The sequence below is a fragment of the Lontra canadensis genome, unplaced genomic scaffold (assembly GCF_010015895.1).
Source record: "Lontra canadensis isolate GAN:19392208 unplaced genomic scaffold, GSC_riverotter_1.0 scaffold3, whole genome shotgun sequence".
Taxonomy (NCBI): domain Eukaryota; kingdom Metazoa; phylum Chordata; class Mammalia; order Carnivora; family Mustelidae; genus Lontra; species Lontra canadensis.
Genome location: NW_022630997.1, coordinates 48,813,574 through 48,836,453, shown reverse-complemented (window position 1 = coordinate 48,836,453; position 22,880 = coordinate 48,813,574). Strand labels below are relative to the sequence as shown.

Here is a 22,880-nt window from a genome sequence, read left to right as displayed (position 1 = left end):
GGTACTTTATTACCTACCTAGGAACTCTTTTGCACCATGGATTTTGCTAGAAAAGAGGTTTGGACACCTCATCTCTAGTTAAGCTTAAGAGAAAAGAGGGAGATCAAAAATCTATCACTTTTAATTTCAAGGATGGGCTGATGGTAGCTGGAGAGAGAGGGATAAAAATCTTCTAATTTGTTGCTTTGGAAGTGCACAGTTTATATAAAAGACCGTGAACTGATGAGGAAACATTTGAGTGTCTTCCCTTATCTACACAGCCCAGACAGACAGTTGCTGTATATTCTCAAGTCATAGACTTCTAGAACTTACTCAAATTTCCTACTTGAGCAGTGCACTTGCCTTTATTAGTGTGGAATGTGATATTTTATCAGCCAGGTCATAATGTCTTCACATTTCTATTCTGCGGACCACATATTCCTTGTATATATGACCCAAGACCATGAATTTTACAAGCAAGTGTTTCCTGGACATTTCTTGGGTACAGATGACTCTTAGTTCCCTGGCAACAGCATGGCATTGATTTTTTTTTTTTTTTTTGGTAATATGCTTTGTTGTATCTCTCTTAACATTCAACACACCCAGTGTCCCTTATAGCCTGATATTACTCCTGTTGTAATCTTCCAACCCAAGGAAACAACACAGAGTTTCTTTCACTCTCAGCTATAGCTTAAAAATGGATCAGTGCAGGAACCTTACTAAAAGACCACCATCCACAAATAAACCTATGGAAAAAAATCCTATTCAAAAGGTTTTACACATAGGAGAAAATTAATTTGGCTCAGCCAATCATATTGGCTCTCCACAAATTGTTCTGGAGAATGTGATGAGGGCTAATGAGAAAAGTGAATGTTGCCTACCTGAGGAACTAACAGAAAGCTTATAAATGTGAATCCATTCATAAGTGATGATGATTATGGCAATGATAACAGTATTCGTGGTAATGAGTACCATGATGGTGGTCACTTAAGTTTTATCACTTAACTGTGCATTGTTTCTTACTAATATTAACTCATAAGCTTCATAATAATCATTTTAAAAAATAAGCAAACTAAGGGACACCTGGGTGGCTCAGGTAGTTAACCTTCTGTCTTCTGCTCAGGTCATGATCTCAGGGTCCTGGCATCAAGTCTCCACATCAGGCTCTTTGCTCAGTGGGGAGCCCGCTTCTCCCTTTGCCTGTCACTTGCTCTTCTTGTGCTCTCTCAATCTCTCTGACAAATAAATAAATAAAATCTATTTAAAAAATAAGCAAACATACATAGGAGTTAAGTCACTTGCTGAATGTCAACAGCTATAAGTGTCAGAATCAAAATTCAGACGTGGGAGTTTGATTCCAAAAATTGTGCTCTCGGGGCGCCTGGGTGGCTCAGTGGGTTAAAGCCTCTGCCTTCGGCTCAGGTCATGATCTCAGGGTCCTGGGATCGAGCCCCGCATCGAGCCCCTCATCGGGCTCCCAGCTCCACGGTGAGTCTGCTTCCTCCTCTCTCTCTCTCTCTCTCTGCCTGCTTCTCTGCCTGCTTGTGATCTGTCTGTCAAATAAATAAATAAAATCTTTAAAAAAAAATGTGCTCTCTTTCTTTCCATTATCTTAGAATCAGAAAGAGAGAAACATGTCCAGGAATGACTTACTTTTTTAAGATTTTTTTTTGAAGTAAGCTCTACATCCAATGTGGGGCTCCAACTTACAACCCCAAGATTAAGAGTCACATGCTCTACTGACTGAGCCAGCCAGGAGCCCCCAAGTATGACTTTTTAAAGTATTTTTTTCTCTAGGCCCATCCATGTTGTTGAAATTGGGAAGGTTTTATTCTTTTTTAATGGCTGAATAATATTCCATTGTATATACATACCGTATCTTCTTTATTCATTCATCTATAGATGTACATTTGGGTTACTTCCATATCTTGGCTATTATAAATAATACTGCAATAAATAAAGGGGTGCATACAATGCTAAGTGCAGTAAGTCAGTCAGAGAAAGGCAAATAGCATATGAATTCATTCATGAATGAATGTGTAAGAAAGAAAACAAATGAATAAACCAAACAAAAAGACAGACAAAACTACAGACTCTTAAATACAGAGAACAAATTGATGGTTGCCAGAGGGCAGGTTGTAATGTGAAATAGATAAAAGGAATTAAGAGTCCTCTTATTTTGATGAGCTCTGAGAAATGTACAGAACCACTGAATCATTATTTTGTACATTTGAAACTAATAAAAACACTGTATGATATATGTTGTATACATACACTGTATTATGCTAATTATACTTGAATAAAAAATTTAAAATAAATTAAAAATGAAAAAATATTAAAAAGCCTTATTCTTTAAAAGTACATGAGCTTTATAGAGCTGATAACTCCAATCTGAGGGAAATTTTTATGTTCTATATCCATTCATATTTATACGGGATTTTAGCCAAGTCTTAGATATATATAGTATTATAGCCTATGCAACTCATTATAAGAAATACATGTTCACATTTCTAAAAATTAAACATATATTAATAATCACTCACTGATTAAAAGTACACATATATAGAAACCTAGATTTAGACTGTGGTACTTTCAGTATACGAGGTAATTTTTAGAATATCAAAGGATTTTTTTTTAAACAGTATTTTTTTTGAGCTCCTTTTTCTACTACCTTAGCCATTACTTGATACACATTGTCCTTAACAGGAAAAGAAGTAAGCATGTGTTTCATATCTCACCGGAGACTAATGATTCAAAATTACTTAATCTATATATATTATGTTTTCAACATTATAAGAAATAGAAATTTTTCAATGAGAATAATTCAGAGAATGGGAAAAAAGGGCAGCACTTGGAAGCCAGATGTCCATCATAAACACCTCTAAACTGAACAAGGCAAAAAATCTTAAACACTTTAGCCTCAGAAAAATTTTCTAAATGACTATTGACTGGGCAATTCTTTACTAAAATATTATTTTCAAAAAATTATAATTATCCCACTTATTTGTAGGGAAGTTATTTACTGGTTAGATATGAATGTTATATCTAAAACAACTCCCCTCCCCCCAAATTTTCTGTGCATGTTCCTTTTCCCAAAGCACATTTATGGTCAACATGATTCATTTACTTATGTACTCAGTAAATATTTATGACCTATTTTACTATGTGCCCAATGCTGTTTTAGTATGGGGAATACATCAAAGGGGAAAAAACAGATAAAAATCATTGCCTTCATTGAATTCACTATCTAGTAGATGACAAAACAAACAAACATGTAGTATGTCAGACAGTGAAAGGAAGTACGATGGAGAAAATAAAAAAGGGAAGTGAAGAGGTTTATATGTGGGTTGGGAATGGTGGTGTAGTTTTTGTGGGTTTTTTTGTTTTGTTTTTCTTTTAGGATTTTATTTATTTACTTGAGAGAGAGGGTATGAGAGAGAACATAAGTGGGCAGGGCAGAGGGAGATGGACAAGTAGACACCCTATTGAGCAGAGAGCCTTACAGAGGGGCCTGAGCTGAAGGCAGATGCCTAACCAACTGAGCAATCCAGGTGTCCCTGGTGTTGTAGTTTTAAAGAGGAAAATTAGTGGTGACTTTCCAAAAAAAGCTGATATTTGAAAGAACAAGTGTGTCAGAAAAAAGAAAATTTCAGGGGGATGAGGCCTGAAAGTAGGAGGAAACAAGATTTAAAGCTAAAATATCAATTTCTTTGAGAGAAAAAGAAATTGTCACTATGTAACATATAAAACTTCAATGTAAATTAAGAAGGTTATAAAATTGTAATATAAAGCTATGCATCTGAGGTGAGCTCCACTCTAGTTTATAAATTTTAAAGCTTCCTACCTGACATTTTCTTTGGTTATCTAATAGACTTTTTAGACAAGACATATCTAAAATTAATTTCTAATTTCTACAATATCCAATCTGCTCAATTCAGTCTCCCCCATATTAAGATAAATGGCAAGTTCCCATTCCCAGTTCTCAAGTCAAAAACCGAGTGTTGTCCTGACTCCTTTCTCTCTCTCATACTCAATATATAAGTCTTCAGCACATTCAGTTAAGTCACCATCCCATATATGCTTTATCAATAGCTCTCAACTTCTCCATTTCTAAAACCTTTGGGTTCAGCCTCCATGATTTCTCACCTGTGTAATAGAAGAGTAGTGACTTTCTAAATTCCTGCTTCCTCCTGTACCACTTCTCAGACTATTTTCAACACAGCATTCAGAATGACCCCTTTAAAGTATAAGTCGTATCATGTCACTCTCTGGCTTAAAGCCCTCTGATAACTTCCCATCCAAATAGCTTACAATGTTTTATGTTCCCTACAAGATCAGCCCACCTTTTCAGCTTCAGATTTCCTCTTGCCTCACTAACACTTGCCTCCGAGGCTTTTCTACTTGCTATTTCCTCTGCTGTGAATTCATCGACAAGTAGAATATATTCTATTTAAAGCTTGGAGAAAGGTTTGTTTCGCTAACGAGCAAGTGAATCACATATAAATATCACAATATATCACTTAAATTCGTGCTCCAGTGTCCTTATAAATAACTTCATACATAAATTTTTGGGTTATCCAACAATGTTAAAAAATAGGTTATATACATTTATAAATGCCAAGGTTCTATTCTATAATTAAATAAAAGAATAAAGAGATTTGGCCTTAAATTACAGCAACTGAAATTACTGTAAAAAGATATAATACTGGATAAACTTTTTTATTTTTTATTTTATTTTATTATTATTATTATTTTTTAAGTTAGCTCTATGCCCAATATGGGGCTTGAACTCAGGCCCCTGAGATGAGAAATTTCATATTCTACCAACTGAGTCAGCCAAGTGTTCCAATACTGGATATACTTACTTTCTCTTCTCACTCTAAAATATATAACTTTAGTGGTGACAAGAACAATATATTGGGTAGAACTGTAATAAAATAGATATCTTTTAAGTATTTTTAATCAGCATTTGTATTTGAGATTATTTTTAAAGAAAAAGAAGATAACTGATTGAAAACAAAGAGACAAATATACCAGGTATTTAAGACTAGTTACTAGACACTAATTTTAACTCAGAATTTCCCAGAAACCAAGGCAAGGTGGAAATGTATATATTGCAATATAATTCCATTGTCTGATAAATGAGAGTATGTTTAGATATTTGGTAACAGCGTTTCCCAGATTGAAATCTCAAGAAGTATTCATGAAAAGAACTCTAATATAAGAATTTTAGGATAAATAATGTGCAATGTTTTAAACTTAAGTTTCCTCCGATTTTTATACACTGACATCTACAATCAATGGAATGACCCTAAATTTCAATTTGAGTGAAGAATTTGAATTAAAATGAGGTGACACTATTCAGCTACACTACTTCACGGTAGATAGAGCATGGTGACCTTAGTATGTAAAAATCTGAAAGGAATGAGTAAATGCCTTTTGACAGTCTCTCAGCAGAAGTTTTTGTATCATTAAATCAAAGAGGCTGTGCAAAGAAAACATCATGGAAATAAAGGGAGTTGGGTTCATCTTGAAGAACTTTTGTGTTTGGAGGGAATAAAAAAAAACCAAAAGGTAGGCAATTCAGACAAGAGAAAGATCACGGACACAGCCTCAGGGATAGCCCTAATGTTCAGGAACACAAGAGTCATTTCAACAAATAAAAAGCAGTTTTTGAATCTGTATACTTTATACATCCAGGAATAAGGGGGCATTGCAAAGGATTTTGCCAAAAGAAACAAAACAATTAATATTTATATTAGCAGGGACTGGGTAGTAGAAAGCCAATGAAAATTTCAGAGTTGTGACCTAGCAATTTATAGTAAGGTTTATATAGCACAAGTAGGTACAACTGTTGAAAGGAAGAAAGAGCAAGAAAGAAATTAATGTAATCCCCTAAGTTCAATATATTGAGGAACAGTACACTTTTGAGACAAGATGTCTTAAAAAAGGAAGGTTCTCCTCATTGTCTCTCATATATCTCTACTAGACAGTAGGTGATATTCTGTAAACATAGCACTAAAAGAGAGAAAATTCATGTTCTCTGCACCAATGAGGTTTAGTGAGGTTTAATGAGTGGAGAAGAAATGCCCTTATGGGGTCCCTGGGTGGCTCAGTCGGTTAAGTGACTGCCTTCAGCTGAGGTCATGATCCCGGAGTCCTGGGATCAAGCCCCACATCAGGCTCCCAGTTCCATGGGAAGTCTGCTTCTCCCTCCAACCTCCCCTCTCATGTGCTCTCCCTCTCTCAAATAAATAAATAAAATCTTAAAAAAAAAAAAAAAGAAAGAAAGAAAGAAAATAAAGAAAAAAAAGAAATGCCCTTATGTAAGAAATTACGCATGCACAGTGAATGTCATGATATGGGAATCTCCACATGCTACATTCAGATCCAGGCCTGAATGTTGGAAGGAAACTACACTCTAATCTGTAACAGTGAAGTTGAGGCTAATCTGGAATCCTAATGATGAGCAGGTATTCTTGGTGAAGGGATGGTAAGGTGAGGGAATTGTGAGCCTCAGAAAGGGATATGAGGGAGAGCCTGGTGCATATAGGAAGGGAGACATCTGTACAATGGAAAGTGTGAAATAGGCAGAAGAGAGAAACAGGAAGCAGAACCTGGTTCTCTTACACAGGGCACTGAGGGACCAGATTTCATGCCAAGGACAAGGGAGACACTGAGACCTTGAGGAGATTTTATGCATAGTGACAGATGACAGATTTGCACTTTTGAAATACCATCTTAAGTTCAAGTCAGAGAATGAAAATTTACTAAAGGCAGAAGACAATTTAGGAGTCTGCTAAAGAAAATCTAGGTGAGAGATGATAGGACCTGACCTAAGATAGTAACCAAGATGGCCTTAATGTTCTCCTCAGCTTGACTAAATTTTAGACAGGCTTCTTTCTGACTCTAGGTCCCTGACCTTTTCTTTTTTTATAGTATGTAGTTTACAAAAGTTGTTGTAAATTCTTTCTTTGCCCCTTTAAGATGTAAATATTTCTAAATATTTCTCAACAGCTTTACAAACAAGGACTGTCTTTCTCAAGAACTAAGAAGCTGTCCCTTTGACATGCCATCATCAAAGAACATAAAGCCTCTACCTCCTAGGCTCAGTGGGAGGGCGGGAACCTAAATTTAGCAGCATCTTGCTCCAAGTTATAAAAGTACCTCCTGTCATGAAGATAGAGAAATTTCACTTTTCCTTTGGGCAAAGCCAATTAGTGAAAACAGACAGCATACAATCTCCCTTATCCCATCTCTGAAAAATGTTCAGCCCTTTGTTCTAGGAGAGTCAAATGCAAAGTTCTGGTCTCTTACCCCTAGTGCAATAGCCTTGAATATATGCTTCCTTTCCTGTTCAACTTTGTCCAGTGCAACATTTTCTTTCAAGGTAGTGATAGTGGAGGTGGTGAAAAAATAGAAAAGTTCAGAAAATATTTAGAAGATAGTAAAGCTGGAACATGTTGTATGCCTAGCTATGGAGGGAAGTAAAAAATCATTCCCAGGTTCAGATGTGTTCTATGAAATGTACAGAATTGTTATCAGGAATATACAGTAGATTTGTAGGGTAAGGCGATGCACTCAGGCTTGGAAACAGCAAGTGTCACAAGCCATGTGAGGAGAGGAAACTTGCGAACCTGCCAGTATAAGTAGTCAGAGCTCACGACACAGTATGTGGCTACATTCGCTTGTCTGTGTAAGACATCTGAAATCTTGGGATGTATGAGAGTGTTCAGGAAAACTGGGAAGAATTGGAGGACTAGAGAGCTTAGATCAGAGGTCCTGTGAAACCCTGACACTTGAGAAGTAAACAGAGGAAGAGGAAACCATGAAGCACTGAGAACGATCAGCCAGAAAGATAGGAAAGCAGAGTTATTGCCAAGTACACAATAGAAATTAAAGAAACTGCTGAAGAGAAAATGCATTGCTTAGTATAACACTGCTTGAATAATGTAAATTCATCGGCTTGTGCAAGCTGCGTTTGTCATAGTAACCTAAACAAAATTATATCATGAAAAAGGTAATGAGGTCATGTCTTACCATATTTTGCATGTTAATTCAGTATAAATTGGAGTTACTGAGAGTGTCTTCTGATAATAAATAGGGCCTATTAAAATATTTCTAATTTTTAAAACAAGCTATCCATTCATGGCATTTTTTCTGTCTTCTTGGTAGAGAATATCCAGCTGATTCAGCATCATAAAAAGTCACAAGTAGGATGTTCTCCCAATTACCAACATGATGTTAGAGTGTACATGGCTATTTCTTTTTTACCCCAAGAAACATTTCCTGTATTTTAACATTTGACATGCTCCCATTCATTTGCTGCTGTTGACGTTTTGAGGTTGTGTCCAGTAACCTAGGCAACTGTTCTTATTTCTGCCCCAATTTACTTCTATGTATAGAACTTACACAGATTCAATGGACTCAAAAGATATTCCTTAAGGCAGAGCAGACTTACAAAATATATACTCTTAAGGGAAGATAATATTAAAAATATGAGAAATCTTAATCACCAAAGACTACATATTACAATTTCTTGAATTTTGGATCATTAGTAAGCATGACAAATAATATACCTTTAAAAAGGTGGTGTAATTTTATCATGCTGAAGTATGATCTGACTACAATCGAAATTACCAATTTCTAACTTTTTTGTCTTTTTTTTTTAATGTTATGTCCACTAAACTGAATTTTAGCATTTGGAGATCACAACTTCAAATACTCTCAAATGAAAATCTTGGTCAGTACTGACCTCGGTCAGTAATGTTAAATGAGTTCCCTCTTTCATTCCTCATCTACAAGATGCTATCATCAAAGTTTAAATTGTGTGAGACTGAAGAAAATCGTCTATTTAGTTTTGAGACCTGTTGGCTTTCAAGCTATATTGGCAGAAGGAAGAACCATTAGAACATAAGTTCTTCTTAGGAGTAGAAAAATAAAAGGAAATTTTATTTTTTTAAATTTTAATTCCAGTATAGTTAACATACAGTGTTATATACTACTTTATATACTACTTTCAGGTGTGCGATATAATGATTCAACAATTCTATACATTACTCAGTGCACATAATGATGACTGTACTCTTAATACCTTTCACCTATTTCACCCATCCCCCACTGACCTTCCCTGTGGTAACCCTCAGTTTGTTCTCTATAGTTAAGAGTCTGGGTTTTGTTTTGTTTTAGGTTTGCTTCTTCTTTTAATTTTTTCATTTATCTTGTTTCTGAAATTCTATATATAAGTGAAATCATATGGTATTTGTCTTTCTCTGACTGACTTATTTCACTTAGCATTCTCTCTCTAGATACCTTAGATCCATCCACGTTGTTTTAATTATAAGATTTCCCTCAATACAAGGTGACTTCAAATGACTGCTTGAAAAACTGATTCTAACATGCAGCTTATAAAAGTCAGGATGAGCGACTTTTTCTTTTTTTTTTTTTTTTTTCGAGTATGTACCATAAACTTTGGAAATTAAGCCCTGTGTAACTTGATGAAGGTAAGTGAAGACTGAGAGAAATAGAAACTAATGGATCATCACAGTACCAACATTCCACAAAGAAGAAAAACTCCCAGGGCAGGGCCAGACATCCAATAAAGAAATTACAAACTTGACAATTACTGGGTCAAATTTTCTGTTTTATCTCACCATCAAGAGTTGGTTTTTATGATCACTATTTCAGTTTTACATTATATACGTGAATTAGATATATATAAAGTGCCAGCATCATTAAAAATCACATTAATGTCATCTTCCTTCTAATCTCTTGCAGCTGTTTCTGATAAGCCCTCCTCCTGGGGGGGGCGGAAAACTGCTTCAAAAGACTTCATAATAGAATTTCCAGCATGTCAAAATGTTTAGCACTACAAAACCAAAAAACCAAAGGAATCTCATTCTAGAAGACTGAGACTTGTATTTACAAATCTTCTTGAGCTACTCAAAAGGAAGTCAAAGTATAACACCAATACACAATTCTACACTTATTACAAAATTCATTTTTTTTAAATAAAAATCAAAATTGAGGGCATCTGGGTGGCTCAGTCAGTTGAGCATCTGCCTCAGCTTGGGTCATGATCCCAGGGTCCTGGGATGGAGTCTGGCATTGGGCTCCCTATTCTGTGGGGAGCCTGCTGCTCCCTCTGTCCCTCCCACTGCCCGTGTGCTCTCTCAATCTCTCTCACAAAAATAAGTCAAAAGATCTCACAAAAATAAATAAGTAAATATAAATAATAGATGATAAATAATAATAAAAATAATAGATAAACAGATCTCACAAAAAATAAATACGTAAAATCTTTGAAAAAATTTAAAATTGATTGAAGACTTCACATGTGCCAAGAACTGACCTGAAACTTTTCATTTATCTCATCTTTAAGAATGACTATAAAATAGATACAATTACTAATATGATCATCACAATTTTACAGATTAGAAAACAGTTTGAAATGTACACTAACTTTTTGGAGATCATACGGATAGTAATAGGTGGAAGCCAGATTTGAATCAGGGCTTATCTGACTCCCAAGTTTATACATCTTTACATTATAAGCCAATGATAGCAAAGGCAAATCATTTGCTCACCCATTCCACTCACAAAACTCTCTTTCAATCTATTTTATTGCTTGTTTTGTTGTTGTTGTTGTTATTGTTTTTAAGTTCATGCCCAGCATGGGGCCCCACATGGGGCTTGAACTCACAACCCTGGGATCAAGTCAGATAGTTAACGGACTGGACCACCCAGGTGCCCCATATTCTCTTAAGTCTTCCTAAAACCCCAGGTAGGCATGAAAAACATACTTTGAGCCACCACTCTGAGGATACTTTATTTCCTGAGAGTCTCTTGTCCCTGCTGCTCCTCCTGCAGATAATAAATAGTTGAGACAATAAATAAATGAGGGAGGAAATCTAGAAATTGGAATGTTCCCTCTATTGAAGTATCACAGAGACCAATTGGATAAGAGACTGAGGAGTAACTGCCTCACTTGTCTAGATTCTGTGCTTGGAGGCCCAGGATTGTTGTCCTACAAGGTCTGCCACTATCTGACTCTATCTGATTAATATTAGACTTCATCAAGGTAAAGTGATCCACTGGGGAGAGACTGACAAGGTCTGGGCATCATTAAGTAGTTTTTAAATTGTAAACAATAAAATGATTTTGTTATTGGTGGAAGATTGTAGCATTGATACATTTTGAAACTTGTGAGGCTTAAACAAGTCTGATACTTAAGGTTTATGGTTTTCAGTTTCAGGAATCGTTTTTCTAGTAGAGAAATGATAATACCAACTCCATAATACTGGCTGTAACAATAGGCGGGTAATGAGATCTTAAGGAATGGTGAGATTCTACCCGTTTACAAGTGTGTTACACTGGACAGAATGTGGTTCATGCCAGAAGACCTGGGACTTGGTTCCAGTCTACATGATTTGCATAAAGTACTGAAATCCTTTGAGTTAAATTCCCTAATTAGTATAATCAAGGGAAAAAGAAAAATTCCACAGCTTTTGTTAAGTAAGACACCAATTTGGAAGTATTCTGTAAGCTATAAAGTGTTAAATGATAACTGACACTGTTTTGTTTAAATAGAAAATATGAGTTAGCATGTATTTAGTATAATCTTTTAGAAAGCTTTTAGGACTTACCAAAAAGTCTTATTACCAGTAGTTTTAGAAATTTGATGATCTTAACAGGAATCTATTTTCATGTCTCTTTCAAATTTGAGTTTTTCAGATAAAAGATTTCTATTTTATCCTTGCTAAGAGCATGATCAGAATAAACAATGAGATCTTTAAAGAATGTTTTGTAAATCTATAACAAAATCACACTCCTGTATCACTGCGGAATGCCTGATTACTGAATATAACCACAGTATTGGTCTAGTGAGTATTCATGTTTAATAATTAAGATAATCACTAATTTCCAGTGCTGTTCCTCTGCTACTTCATAAGGCATGCACTATTGGTCTTTTAGTATTTCGCTCTCATTGACTTTGGATTCTAAATCATTATTTGTTGGTTATAGACCTTTACAATGCCCAGTGGCATTTGCTACTGATGACAGCAATAACAGATGATGTTGAGCCAAAGCTACTGGGAGTGAAATGCAAAAAATAAAATGATAATAAATAACTGTCACTCCATGACTAAACAGTGCCTGAAATTAGTTCTATGGCATGTTCCATATAGCAGAGTCTGCATAAGCCAAGAACCAAAAAGGCATTTAGCAGCAAACAAAAAGGAACCCAAACACATGTCTTGTTCAGTGACCAGAAATTCCTCATTAAGCATGGCATGAGTATTCAAAAAATTCTCAACAGATTCCATTTCAAAATCTTATGGTATCGGGGCACCTGGGTGGCTCAGTGGGCTAAAGCCTCTGCCTTCGGCTCAGGTCGTGATCCCAGGGTCCTGGGATCGAGCCCCTCATCGGGCTTTCTGCTCAGCCTGCTTCCTCCTCTCTCTCTCTGCCTGCTTCTCTGCTTACTTGTGATCTTCGTCTGTCAAATAAATAAATAAAATCTAAAAAAAAAAAAAAATCTTATGGTATCTTCTCAACCTGATGGTATCTGGGAAATGTGTCAAAAGACAGACAGAGCTCAATGTATGGAAACTTCGGGAATGCTGGTTAGAACACAGAGATAAAGTCTCAAATGGATATGAGACTGAACATAGAAAGATAAGCATAGAGGTCCAATGATAGAGAATATGGGGCCTGTTAGGGGTGCCAGATGCCTGAGAGAAATCATAAAACCTGTCAACATGAACATTTTGCTCAGGTGGTTTGGGCGGGGGACAGTCTGAGCTGTCCTGCCATGAGCACAGATTCTGTAGGAATAAACTCACAAATCAGGTTTTCAATAAGAGGTTGTTATTTGAATTAAATTGTCCATGCTATATAATAATTACTCTTTAAATTTTAAAAAGAAAATTTGTATCCTTCCTCCAGTTCTCAGACCACTACAGCATCCTTTCATTCCACTGGTGGTGAGTCAGGTTTATTGTGGTGGTGGTGGTGGTTTGTTTGCTTGTTAGTAAAAGATTCATTCCACTTATTCTATATTTTGAGTGAGTTGACATGTGGTAATCACCCAGGTTCTTTGTCTGAAAACATAACCCACTTACTAGACAGGTTATATAAATCTGCGCCTCAGTGATCTTATTAGTAAAACCAGGATAATGTATCAGTATATCAAAGTTAATGTGATAATTAAGTAGTTTATGTACTGTGACTATCTTTTCTTGTTTTCCCTCAAAAGCAGAGCCTAAGAATGGAAAGTAGCCAATTCTGGGATGAAATCTTGGGGAACAGAACTAGGAGCCTGGGAAGACTGAATCAGGAAAGAAAAAAACAAAAACAAAAACAAACAAACAAAAAAGAACAAATCCAAAGGTATATTATCAAATTGTTTGCTGTGGTGGGAGGTTTGCCTTGATCCCCCTGGGAATCCTTTGGAGACCTTTGCAAAATGCAAAATGGTTCATCCAGGGAAAATAAGAATATTCATCAAGGTTGCTCTGTGGAGTGTTAATGCTTCACATAGATTGTGTATGTATTAGAATATCTGATCAGCTTCCTGAGGGATTCCACACAGCCATTTCAGAGAAGCCTCAAGGCAGGAAGTGAAGAAAATCTAAACTACTTGGAATTTATGCAGGGAGATTTACTAGAGCACAGAGTGGCCAGGTTGAATATAACGTTGCTCCCAGTAGATTTGATGGTTAGGGATCTATCTTGCCAAGAGACTGTAGTGAGGTTATTGCCCAGGGGCATTGCAGATGAACTGGCCTGTCAGGGAACCGTGCACAGTGGAACACAAATCCAGAATACAGAGCAGCTCCAGGGTGATTTCTACACGGTTAGAAACAGCAGCTTCTATGAAAGATTCTTAAGATCCAGGACTATCGAGATCATCAACTTCTTAACCTACAATAGTCAGGTTGCCATTTAGCTAGCTGGCCTGTAACCTCAGCCAAGAACAAAAACACAATCAAAATAGTAGTAACAAGAAGCTTATTTTCTTAGCATGCGAATTTTAAGGTTTATAAAATACTTTCATTTGCATTATCTTGAAGTTATCAATAATGCTTGAGAAGGTATGATAATATTTTTTCTCATTTTCTTTTCTTTAAGATTTTATTTCTTTATTTGACAGACTGAGATCACAAGTAGGCAGAGAGGCAGGTGGGGGGTGGTGGGAAGCAGGCACCCTGCTGGGCAGAGAGCCTGATGTGGGGCTTGATCCCAGGACCTTGAGATCATGACCTGAGCCGAAGGCAGAAGCTTAACCCACTGAGCCACCCAGGTACCCCTATTTTTCTCATTTTCAATGAAGACATTTGAAGTTTCTAAGACTTAAGGTCTTAACCAAGGCTTTATTGTCTACATGTGATGATCCAGAATGAGAACTATGGTATGTTTATCCTAATCCCAGCATCCTACTAAGGTTACTTTTATTTTAACAAAATTTGCCCTTATCAATTACCTTTTAAGTCCTGACAGCTACCCTCCACCTCCAGTGGCTCAGCCGCAGTGAAGTGAATCACTCACTCACTTACCTGAAAGCATGAGCAAACTATGTTATTAGCAAAATTTATTTCCAACTCCATTGCCATTTGGAAAAATTTCCTTCTTAACAAAGAGGCCTACTAGATTAGAAGGAAACTTCTTTCAGATGCCGGGTGCCCCCAGACAGTTCCCAACATGAAGTGGCTTCTGGAGGGCTGGGAATTAACCCAATAACCAGCACGGAATGTAAGCTCAAGAAAACCACCATTTCTAATAAAACACAGGAGTTGTGACTAACATATATCAGTTCTAAGTAATCTGAATATTTGAACATGTGGAACTTTCTTAAATTTATCTTTTCCTATCCATCTCCAAATGTAATGTCACTGAATTTAAATAATTCATAGTAGTAATAAGTGAGGATAATTATACTATCCCTATGACAACTACAAAGAATAACTCATGATTATTGAGAACTTACTATGAGCTAAGCAGTGTGTTAAGTGCTCTACTAATTAACTGAGTTAGCCCCACAATAGTTCACACATGGAAGTACTCGCAGTATCGTCACTTTACAAATCAGGGAACCAAGTCAGAGAAAAGCTGAATGAGTTTTCCGGGTGACACAGAAAAGAAATGGCTAATTCAGATGTGTTCTAGTCTTAGCCACTATGCTGTATCACCTGACTTTCAGACCCAAGTTCTGTAGTTGGTCTGCGGTTGCATACTGTTGTTGGCTAGCAAGCCAAACTTTTACAGATTCCCAAGCACTGGGTATAAGTAAAGTGAAATACAATGCCACAGAATAATTCAGAAGTCAATTATCATTGTTGGAGGCATGTGTGTGAGTGTGTGTGTGTGTGTGTGTGTGTGTGTGTGTGTGTGTTGAGGGTAAGAGAAGGCGGCATTGCAGAAAGGAAGAAAAGTATAGGGGTAGTTTCTCAGAAATATATTTTTTCTAGAATTTAGAATTCTAGAAATCTAAAATACTTTAACTTCTTGGTTTCTCTTTTCTACTTTAAACAAATGTGTACACATTTCAATTCCATATTCCCATGACTGGTATAGAGATTAGAAGTGGTATGGAATAATTTACTACCTGACCAGAAATGGTCTCACTGTGAGTTGTCAATGTCAAGGAAGTAATTCCCCTCATGCTACAGACCATGCATTCTGGGATTCTTCCTCCTGGGCTTTGCAAAACTGGTTCCAGATCCTGGAGTCCCTCCTATGAGAGGCTGCCTGATTGACAACAAGAGGGCACAGCCTACAGCTCTCCTCCCAGGGAGCTGACTTACCCTGTCAGTTTTCCCTTCGGTCTGAATGCTGGTGTGACTGCGCACCTCATGTTCCTCTTCCAAGTCAGAAACATCTTCCAGTTCCTCTGGGGTCTATAAAAAGAAAGCAAAGCATTGCTGGTGAGAATGCAAAATGGAAAACAGTCTGGCAGTACCTCCAAAAGAAAGCACAGAGTTACCAGTATGACCCAGAAGTTCTACTCCTAGGTATATACCCAAGAGAAATGAAAATATGTGTCCACACAAAAAGTTGTAAAAAGAAATGTTCATAGGCTTTCCAATCGTAATAGCCAAAAAGTGGAAACGGCTGAGACATACATCTACTGAGGAATAAGCAAAATTATATAGAATAGACTATTATTTGGCTAGAAAAAGCAAGGGAGTACTGATACATGCTGCGATATAAGTGAACCTTGAAGATGTTATGGTAAGTGAAAAGTTAGCCACACAAGTCCACATGTTGTGTGACTCTATTTGTACAAAATTTCTGCAATAGGCAAGTCTGTAGAGACAGAAATTTGACCAGGGTTTCCTAAAGGAGGGGAAAGAGGGAGGGGGCAATGATGGTTTATGGGCATGCAGTCTCTCTTTGGGATGCTCACAATGTCCTGGAATTAGATAGTGGTAATGACTGCATGATCGTGTGTGTATACTAAAATAACCCAGTTTTACACTTTAAGATGGTGAATGTTAGGTATATGAATTATATCCCAATAAATTCTGAAAGAAAAAGAAAGCAAAATAAGCAGAAGGAAGTTTTTCTCTGGGTGAAGAGGGAGTTGGCTAACCATGATGTGGTCATCACATACCAAGGTGTTCACATGTGATAAATGGATGATGTAATTCTAATTTAAACTATAGGACATGGAAATGGCACCAAAATTACTAAGCATTTAAATGTTCTAGGAAATTAAAGAGTAAATATTTTAACTTCAGTGTCTAAATAGCTAATCTACTTCCATTTCCTTTTTTTTTCAATTTCAGCTTAAACATCTTGTATCTAGGTGGTATCGGGCTCCAGAAGACTTGGCCAAACCTTCCTTTCCTGACCCCTCCACTTCCACTGTGCTGTTGGTGATCACACTGGATTGCACGCTGCTGCTGAATCAGGCAGCCAGTTGTTGTTTACCCTGTGATGTAAGTAAGGACTTGGTCTCCCAGGCTTACTGTCATATCACTACAATGAAATCTCTCCATGTTTTTGAATGGCTGAAGCAAAATTATCAGCGATAGCTGAAAAGAACATTGGATATGAGCAAAACATATATCAGCCACAGCAACTTCTTTCAAGATATGTCTCCAAAGGCAAAGGAAACAAAAGCCAAAATAAACTTTTGGGACTTCATCAAAATCAAAAGCTTTTGCACAGCAAAGGAAACAGTCAAGAAAACAAAGAGGATATGAGCAAAACAAAAGAGATCAATGGCAACAGCAGACACTCATTCTCACTGTATCTCTACTGTGCTTCCATTTTCCATATTTCAAACTAATTTTTTTGTCTTATGCTGTAGTATCCAATCTTAATCTTCACTGAATCTTAAGTATCTAATCTAATCTCACTTAATCTCTTCTCCTTAATCTCACAGGGGCAATAATTTAAAGATATCTGTCATTATTGCAAATCCAAGTAAAAGAACTTAACAATAATTAATTTGATACTTGTTTTCATTTAAATGATGTATGATTCATGTAATATGGAGTCTTGGTAAGAAATCCAGAAATCAAACAGATTTCGTGAAAAGCTACCAGATGTGAAGTGGGAGATCTCTTCTTTACACCTGGCTGTTAAAGACTAGTCAGGGGCAGGGGATGCCTCCTCAGTCTGGCCCTGGTTTCCCTTAAACCTTGCTTTGCACACAGGTCCTTTGTTTATTTTCAGGGCTGTGGAGAGTTTATCTTCCCTTGGGACCACTCCAGAGACGGGAACTTGCCATAATTAGCTCACATTGTGGAGCAAACTACCTATTTCCTACTACTAATGGCCTTAGATTTGTTCCCATCTCACGATTCTTTAACCTGCACTTTCTTTGCTTTCTAAGACTTGCACTTAGCATCACCAACCCTCTCCATTTATTTCAACTGACTCCTATTGTATATTAATAGACCCCTCTTGCCAAGGTCTCTGATGTGCTCGAGTAACTGTTGTGTATCTTTATCTCTGCATGCAGCTCCTCTTTGCAGGAACTGTGTGCAGTTATGCTCACTGGGCAATTTATTCTTTTCCCTTAGGTATTAATACCATAAGTTTACCACTGTGAATTTCTACACAATCACATGTTTTATTATTAGCTGTTTTTGTGTATTCTTCCCACCTTATTTGAGAAAGAGTCTTTACAATTTCCTTCCTGGATACATCATCAGCCCCTGAAACATCCGAATAAAATCAGTTGATCAGATTTCTTTTCTTAGGTCCTATTGTTTTGCAACTGATGGCTGCCGAGTGCCACTACTGTGATCTGTTCCTTATAAATGTCTGCTGTTAATTTCTTGGATTATACTCTCCCATGAAGTGACATATAACTTCATCATTGATTCCGACATTTTATTCAACTCAAAATAAAGTGATTTAACAGAAACTAAGAACAACTGCTGCTGTCAGAAGTCACAAGTACCATTTTTGTTGTGATACCACAGGAAGAGATAAGCCTACAATTGACACCCACATATTTCTGTGTTGGGTTTTTTTCTTTTTTCTTTTTTTTTTTTTCTTTAACATAGGACTGACCTCTTCTTTTCAGGAACAAAATCAGTGGGGGAGTGTTCAAAACATTTGCTGGCAGCATTTTTGTATTTTGTCAGGCAAGCAGTTAGCTAGTATTGCAAAAATAAAAAGTTGAATATACAATGTTATTGGTTAAGTGGAAACTGAGACAGAAAGAGGAGCACTTTCATCACTTTTGAGGTGATACATTAACACCTGCAGGGCTGAAGACAAATAATAATAGAGCAAACATTGTAAAAGGGAGGAGGAAGCTGGGGCTACCCTATATTACACACTTTTAAAGACAGCTTGCTTCTATGCATCCGGTAACTTTGGAAGGTGCAAGCATCTGGAAGATGTGTGTGTGTGTGTGTGTGTGTGTGTGTGTGTGTGTGTGTGTGTTTAATCAATTTTCATTCTAGGGAAGGGGAGGCCAACTACCTTAGGACGTGCCATGCAGTAGAATGACCTAATAATGTTGAGTAATACAGACCTAAATTTGAATTCTGGCTCTCCAATTAGTGATTGTGGGGCTTTGGCATTTTGTGTGCCATTTTAAATGCTGGTTTCCTCAGAACAAAATTTTAGATAATAATACCTAACCCTGAAGTCTGTTGCTAGGCTCAGTTGTACTAAGATGCGTTAAGTAGGGATTGCTTAGCCCATAAATAGCTGGAACTCAGGAAAAGTTTGGTTCTTTCTTTTTATTGCTTTTTCACCTCTTCTTCCACTCTTCTATCCCTCATCCCATCAAAACCCTTTATATTTTTGGATAAAACATTTGTAGCAATTTGGATACTTTCATTTTACTTCAAATTTGTTATTCTGGTTTGATCTGATGCTTACTAGCTGATTCTAGTTACATTCACCCCATTCTTAGTATCTGATGTCCTATGCTACACAGGGTTTAATATAATGCCACACATACTGCTTTCTCCTAAAGTCCAAGTAAAGATCTTTTTTTATCTAATTTTATTCATTATATAAGAGTAAAATTATCCTTTAAGCTGGGCCCAGCAAAGATTCACTCTCACATAGATTCTTAGTGATGATGGAAATGACTTCCCCTCTCCAAGATAGGCTGTCTCTAAACCAAACCAAGATTTTTTTTTTTTTCCTGGAAAGAGGGTTAATAAAGTCAGTCATTACTCATTTATTTCTCGTATCAGAATTCAGAGACACTATTTCATGCCTTTCTATTTAATTCTTATTTGTTGTGAAGCCCTCCTTAGGCAGCTCAGAGTGATTTGAAATTAACTTCATTCCCTCACCTGGTAAAATGACAAACATATTACCTAATTCTTAGGGTTATTGTGAGGATAAAATAAGATGATGAACTGGAACATTATTCAGTGAATAGAAAGTACTGAAGTTTAATACTGTTTATGATTATTAAAAATTATTATTATTAATTTTATTATAAGGCCCCATTTTATTTTTGCAAGAGAGGCCAGAAAAGGTATAGAACTTGGAAATACTCAGGCTGAGGTTTTCATATAGAAACTGGAGCCACAATAAACTATAGTGACACATTAAACTTCAGGGTCACCATAAACTGGTGGTTTTAATGCATATATATACTTACTGAGATAGAAATGACTGCATTTATATATATCTTTTTCCCCCCAAGGCACTTAATGCTCTCTACGGACTTTATCTCCCTAATTCTTTGAGCATTCTTAGTCAGACAGTATTCAGTATACTTAAAAATTCACTGGCACAGACTTTATAATTATTTAATATTAAAATATATAAAAAAGAATTTTGTAGTCACTTAATAGAAAAATGAAGGAAAGGAAAAGAGAAAATTAAGAAAGGAAATAAGAAAAAAAAAGAAAGAAAAAAGAAAAAAGTAGTCTAGGTACAGGAGTCATACTTGACATTTTCCTCTCAAATTAAGATTGAATTCTAAATCCTACATGTGACTTAGTCGTAAATCATATTTTTCTGAGTATCCATCCCTAGCTCACTACAATCAAGTAACTGTTCCAGAGGTGTGGGGAACAGTCTTGACACTCCAGGAAGCTATTAGGAAGGGGGCTACGGGGAGTCTTCTTTTGAACCAGGCAGTGGAAATAGCATGCTGGATCAGGCCCTCCTAGCTGAGCTGATAGCACATGACGATTTTGGAATGTCAAAGTGGAAAGTCTATAATTCAAATATATTTTTATAAGAGGTCTAGATATATTAACACTATATTATTAATTATATACTATTATTATTACTATATTGTTAATACTAATAATTTCAAATTCTAGAAAAGTAAGAATTGCCTTTTTTTGCTGGAAACACACAAAGACACCTTTTCTATTCCTCAAACATGGCCCACTCATCAGCCCATTCCTCATCAGGCTCTTGGGCTCTTTGTATCCACTGCTCTCTTGTCTGGTGAGTTCCTCGAGCTCTTACATGGCTGGATCCTCACCATGGGAGCCCAGTTGGCCTATCTGCAGCCCTACCCAGTCATCCCCTCAGTCTACCTAAAAATAATCCCTTCCCTTACTTCATTTATTTATTACATCACCCTATATTTCTTTCTTTAGCTCTTGAAAGCTGATCATAACCTGAAATTATATTTTTTCTTTTCTTTTGAGAGGGAATATGTTTTAGTCTTATCCCATTAGAACATAACTTCCATGAGGATAAGGATATTGTCTTTTTTATCACTCTGAGCACCTTAAAACAAAATATACTACGCTTTCAGTGAAAAGATCCTAACTGAATAAAGGAATAAATGATTTAATGACACATAAGCTTTGGTATCAATGTCAGAAGAATGTCATGGAACATTATTAAGCTATAGATTAATGTTTAGTTCTTTCCAACTTCTGCCTTCAGTAAGTGTTGATTTAATGATGCCTTGTTTAAGGGAAGGTTTGAGGCAAAGATTCCTCAATTGCATTTTTAAAAAATAAAGATTATGAAAGTTAGAAATAATAGATTTTGTGCAGAGAGAGATCTTGCATAAGCTCAAGATTCTCAGATTTGGAAGTCTAGAAAGATGTCTGAGTATCCCTTTGAAAGTTCGGGATCAACATAAAAGAACCAGAGAAAACACCATCTTCTAAACTCAGACCTGAATTTCACGTCTTCCCATAAAGTATTTTGGAAACAGCTAGTAGTAAATCTGAAGGAGCTACATGTGCTAGGACAATGGGTGTCTGAGTGGTAAACAATTTGGGAGAATGACAAGTAATTGATGGGTCATTCTGACTCAGAATGACCCATTCAGAATGGGTCATTCTGAAAAGAGTCTCCAAACTTGGCACTAGGGACATCTTGCTCTAAATAATTCTGGTTGCAAGAGACCATCTTCCATATTGTGGGACGTTTAGCACTATCCCTAGTCTCTACCCACTACATGCAGTAGGAAGCCTCCCAAGTTGTGACAATCAAAAGTATCTCCAGACATTTCCAAATGCCCCCCTCCCCATGGGGAGGGGTATCATCCCTGTTTGAGAACTACTGATCTAGAACTTTGGTTCACCTGGTGCAACACAAGTGATAGAGGTAAAGAGAAGTTTGTCTTCTCTTTAAATGACTATATTTAAATTCCCCATGAACAAAGATAAAACCAGGTTAACTTAGGGGAAAAAAAAAAGTCATTTTTTTCTTCTACATCTGAATTTGTAGACTGAAATTCATACCCCCGCATAGCACCACTATGGTTACCAGACAGAAGAGGGCACTGTTTGTTCATTTTAGTCCTAAACAAATACCTGCAAGACTATCTCAGAAGATTTATGAAAATAAAATCACAAACTTGGTCGCCGTTGTACTGTCAGCATTTAATGAGCTGCTTTCATTCTGTGGTACTTCTTTCAACTTTTATTAATAATGAAGAAATGATTATCTAAAGATATGCACTGATAATCCAAGTTTGATCACTAATAAAGAGGTTAAAAAAATCAAATTAAGTCATCTCAACTAACATATTTGAGTGTCTATTTTTTATGCATAGAAACAAGCTATTATTCTAGATTCTAGGGATCTTGAGACAAATAAAACATAATCCTTCTCCTCAAGAGAAAGAAAGAGTAAGGATATTAAATGGAAATAAAAGATATTCCCTAGAGTTATATGGTTTGAGACTGAGAATGAATGATGAGACATAGAGAAATTTCCTTAGAAATGTCAGGCAGAAGAGGGGAAGGAGTGTAAAGTACCTCAGATTAACCTGGGGAGACAGTTCTTGTATTATCAGAAAGTTGGTGGGATTGTGCTATTGTGGTAGATTAATGAATTTGAAGTTAGGATACCTGGGTCTTTATTCTAACTTTGTCACCAATTAGTTGTATGTTGTTAGAAAAATGTCATAAATTTTCTAGGCTTCAATTTTTTCATCTTCAAAATTGGGAAGGGAAGTAAGTAAAACTTGATGTTTTCTGTTAAGT

General features: G+C 36.5%; 1 protein-coding gene across 4 annotated transcripts in view; it reads right to left on the bottom strand.

Moving 5' to 3' along the window:
* The window catches only part of CTNNA3 (catenin alpha 3), a 1,751,355-nt gene that overhangs the window by 159,489 nt on the left and 1,568,986 nt on the right, over nt 1–22,880 (bottom strand). For all 4 annotated transcript variants that reach the window (XM_032842041.1, XM_032842013.1, XM_032842022.1 and 1 more), the window contains exon 14: nt 15,786–15,878. In XM_032842041.1, the coding sequence (XP_032697932.1) occupies nt 15,786–15,878 (93 nt within the window). The remainder of the gene's footprint in view (nt 1–15,785; nt 15,879–22,880) is intronic.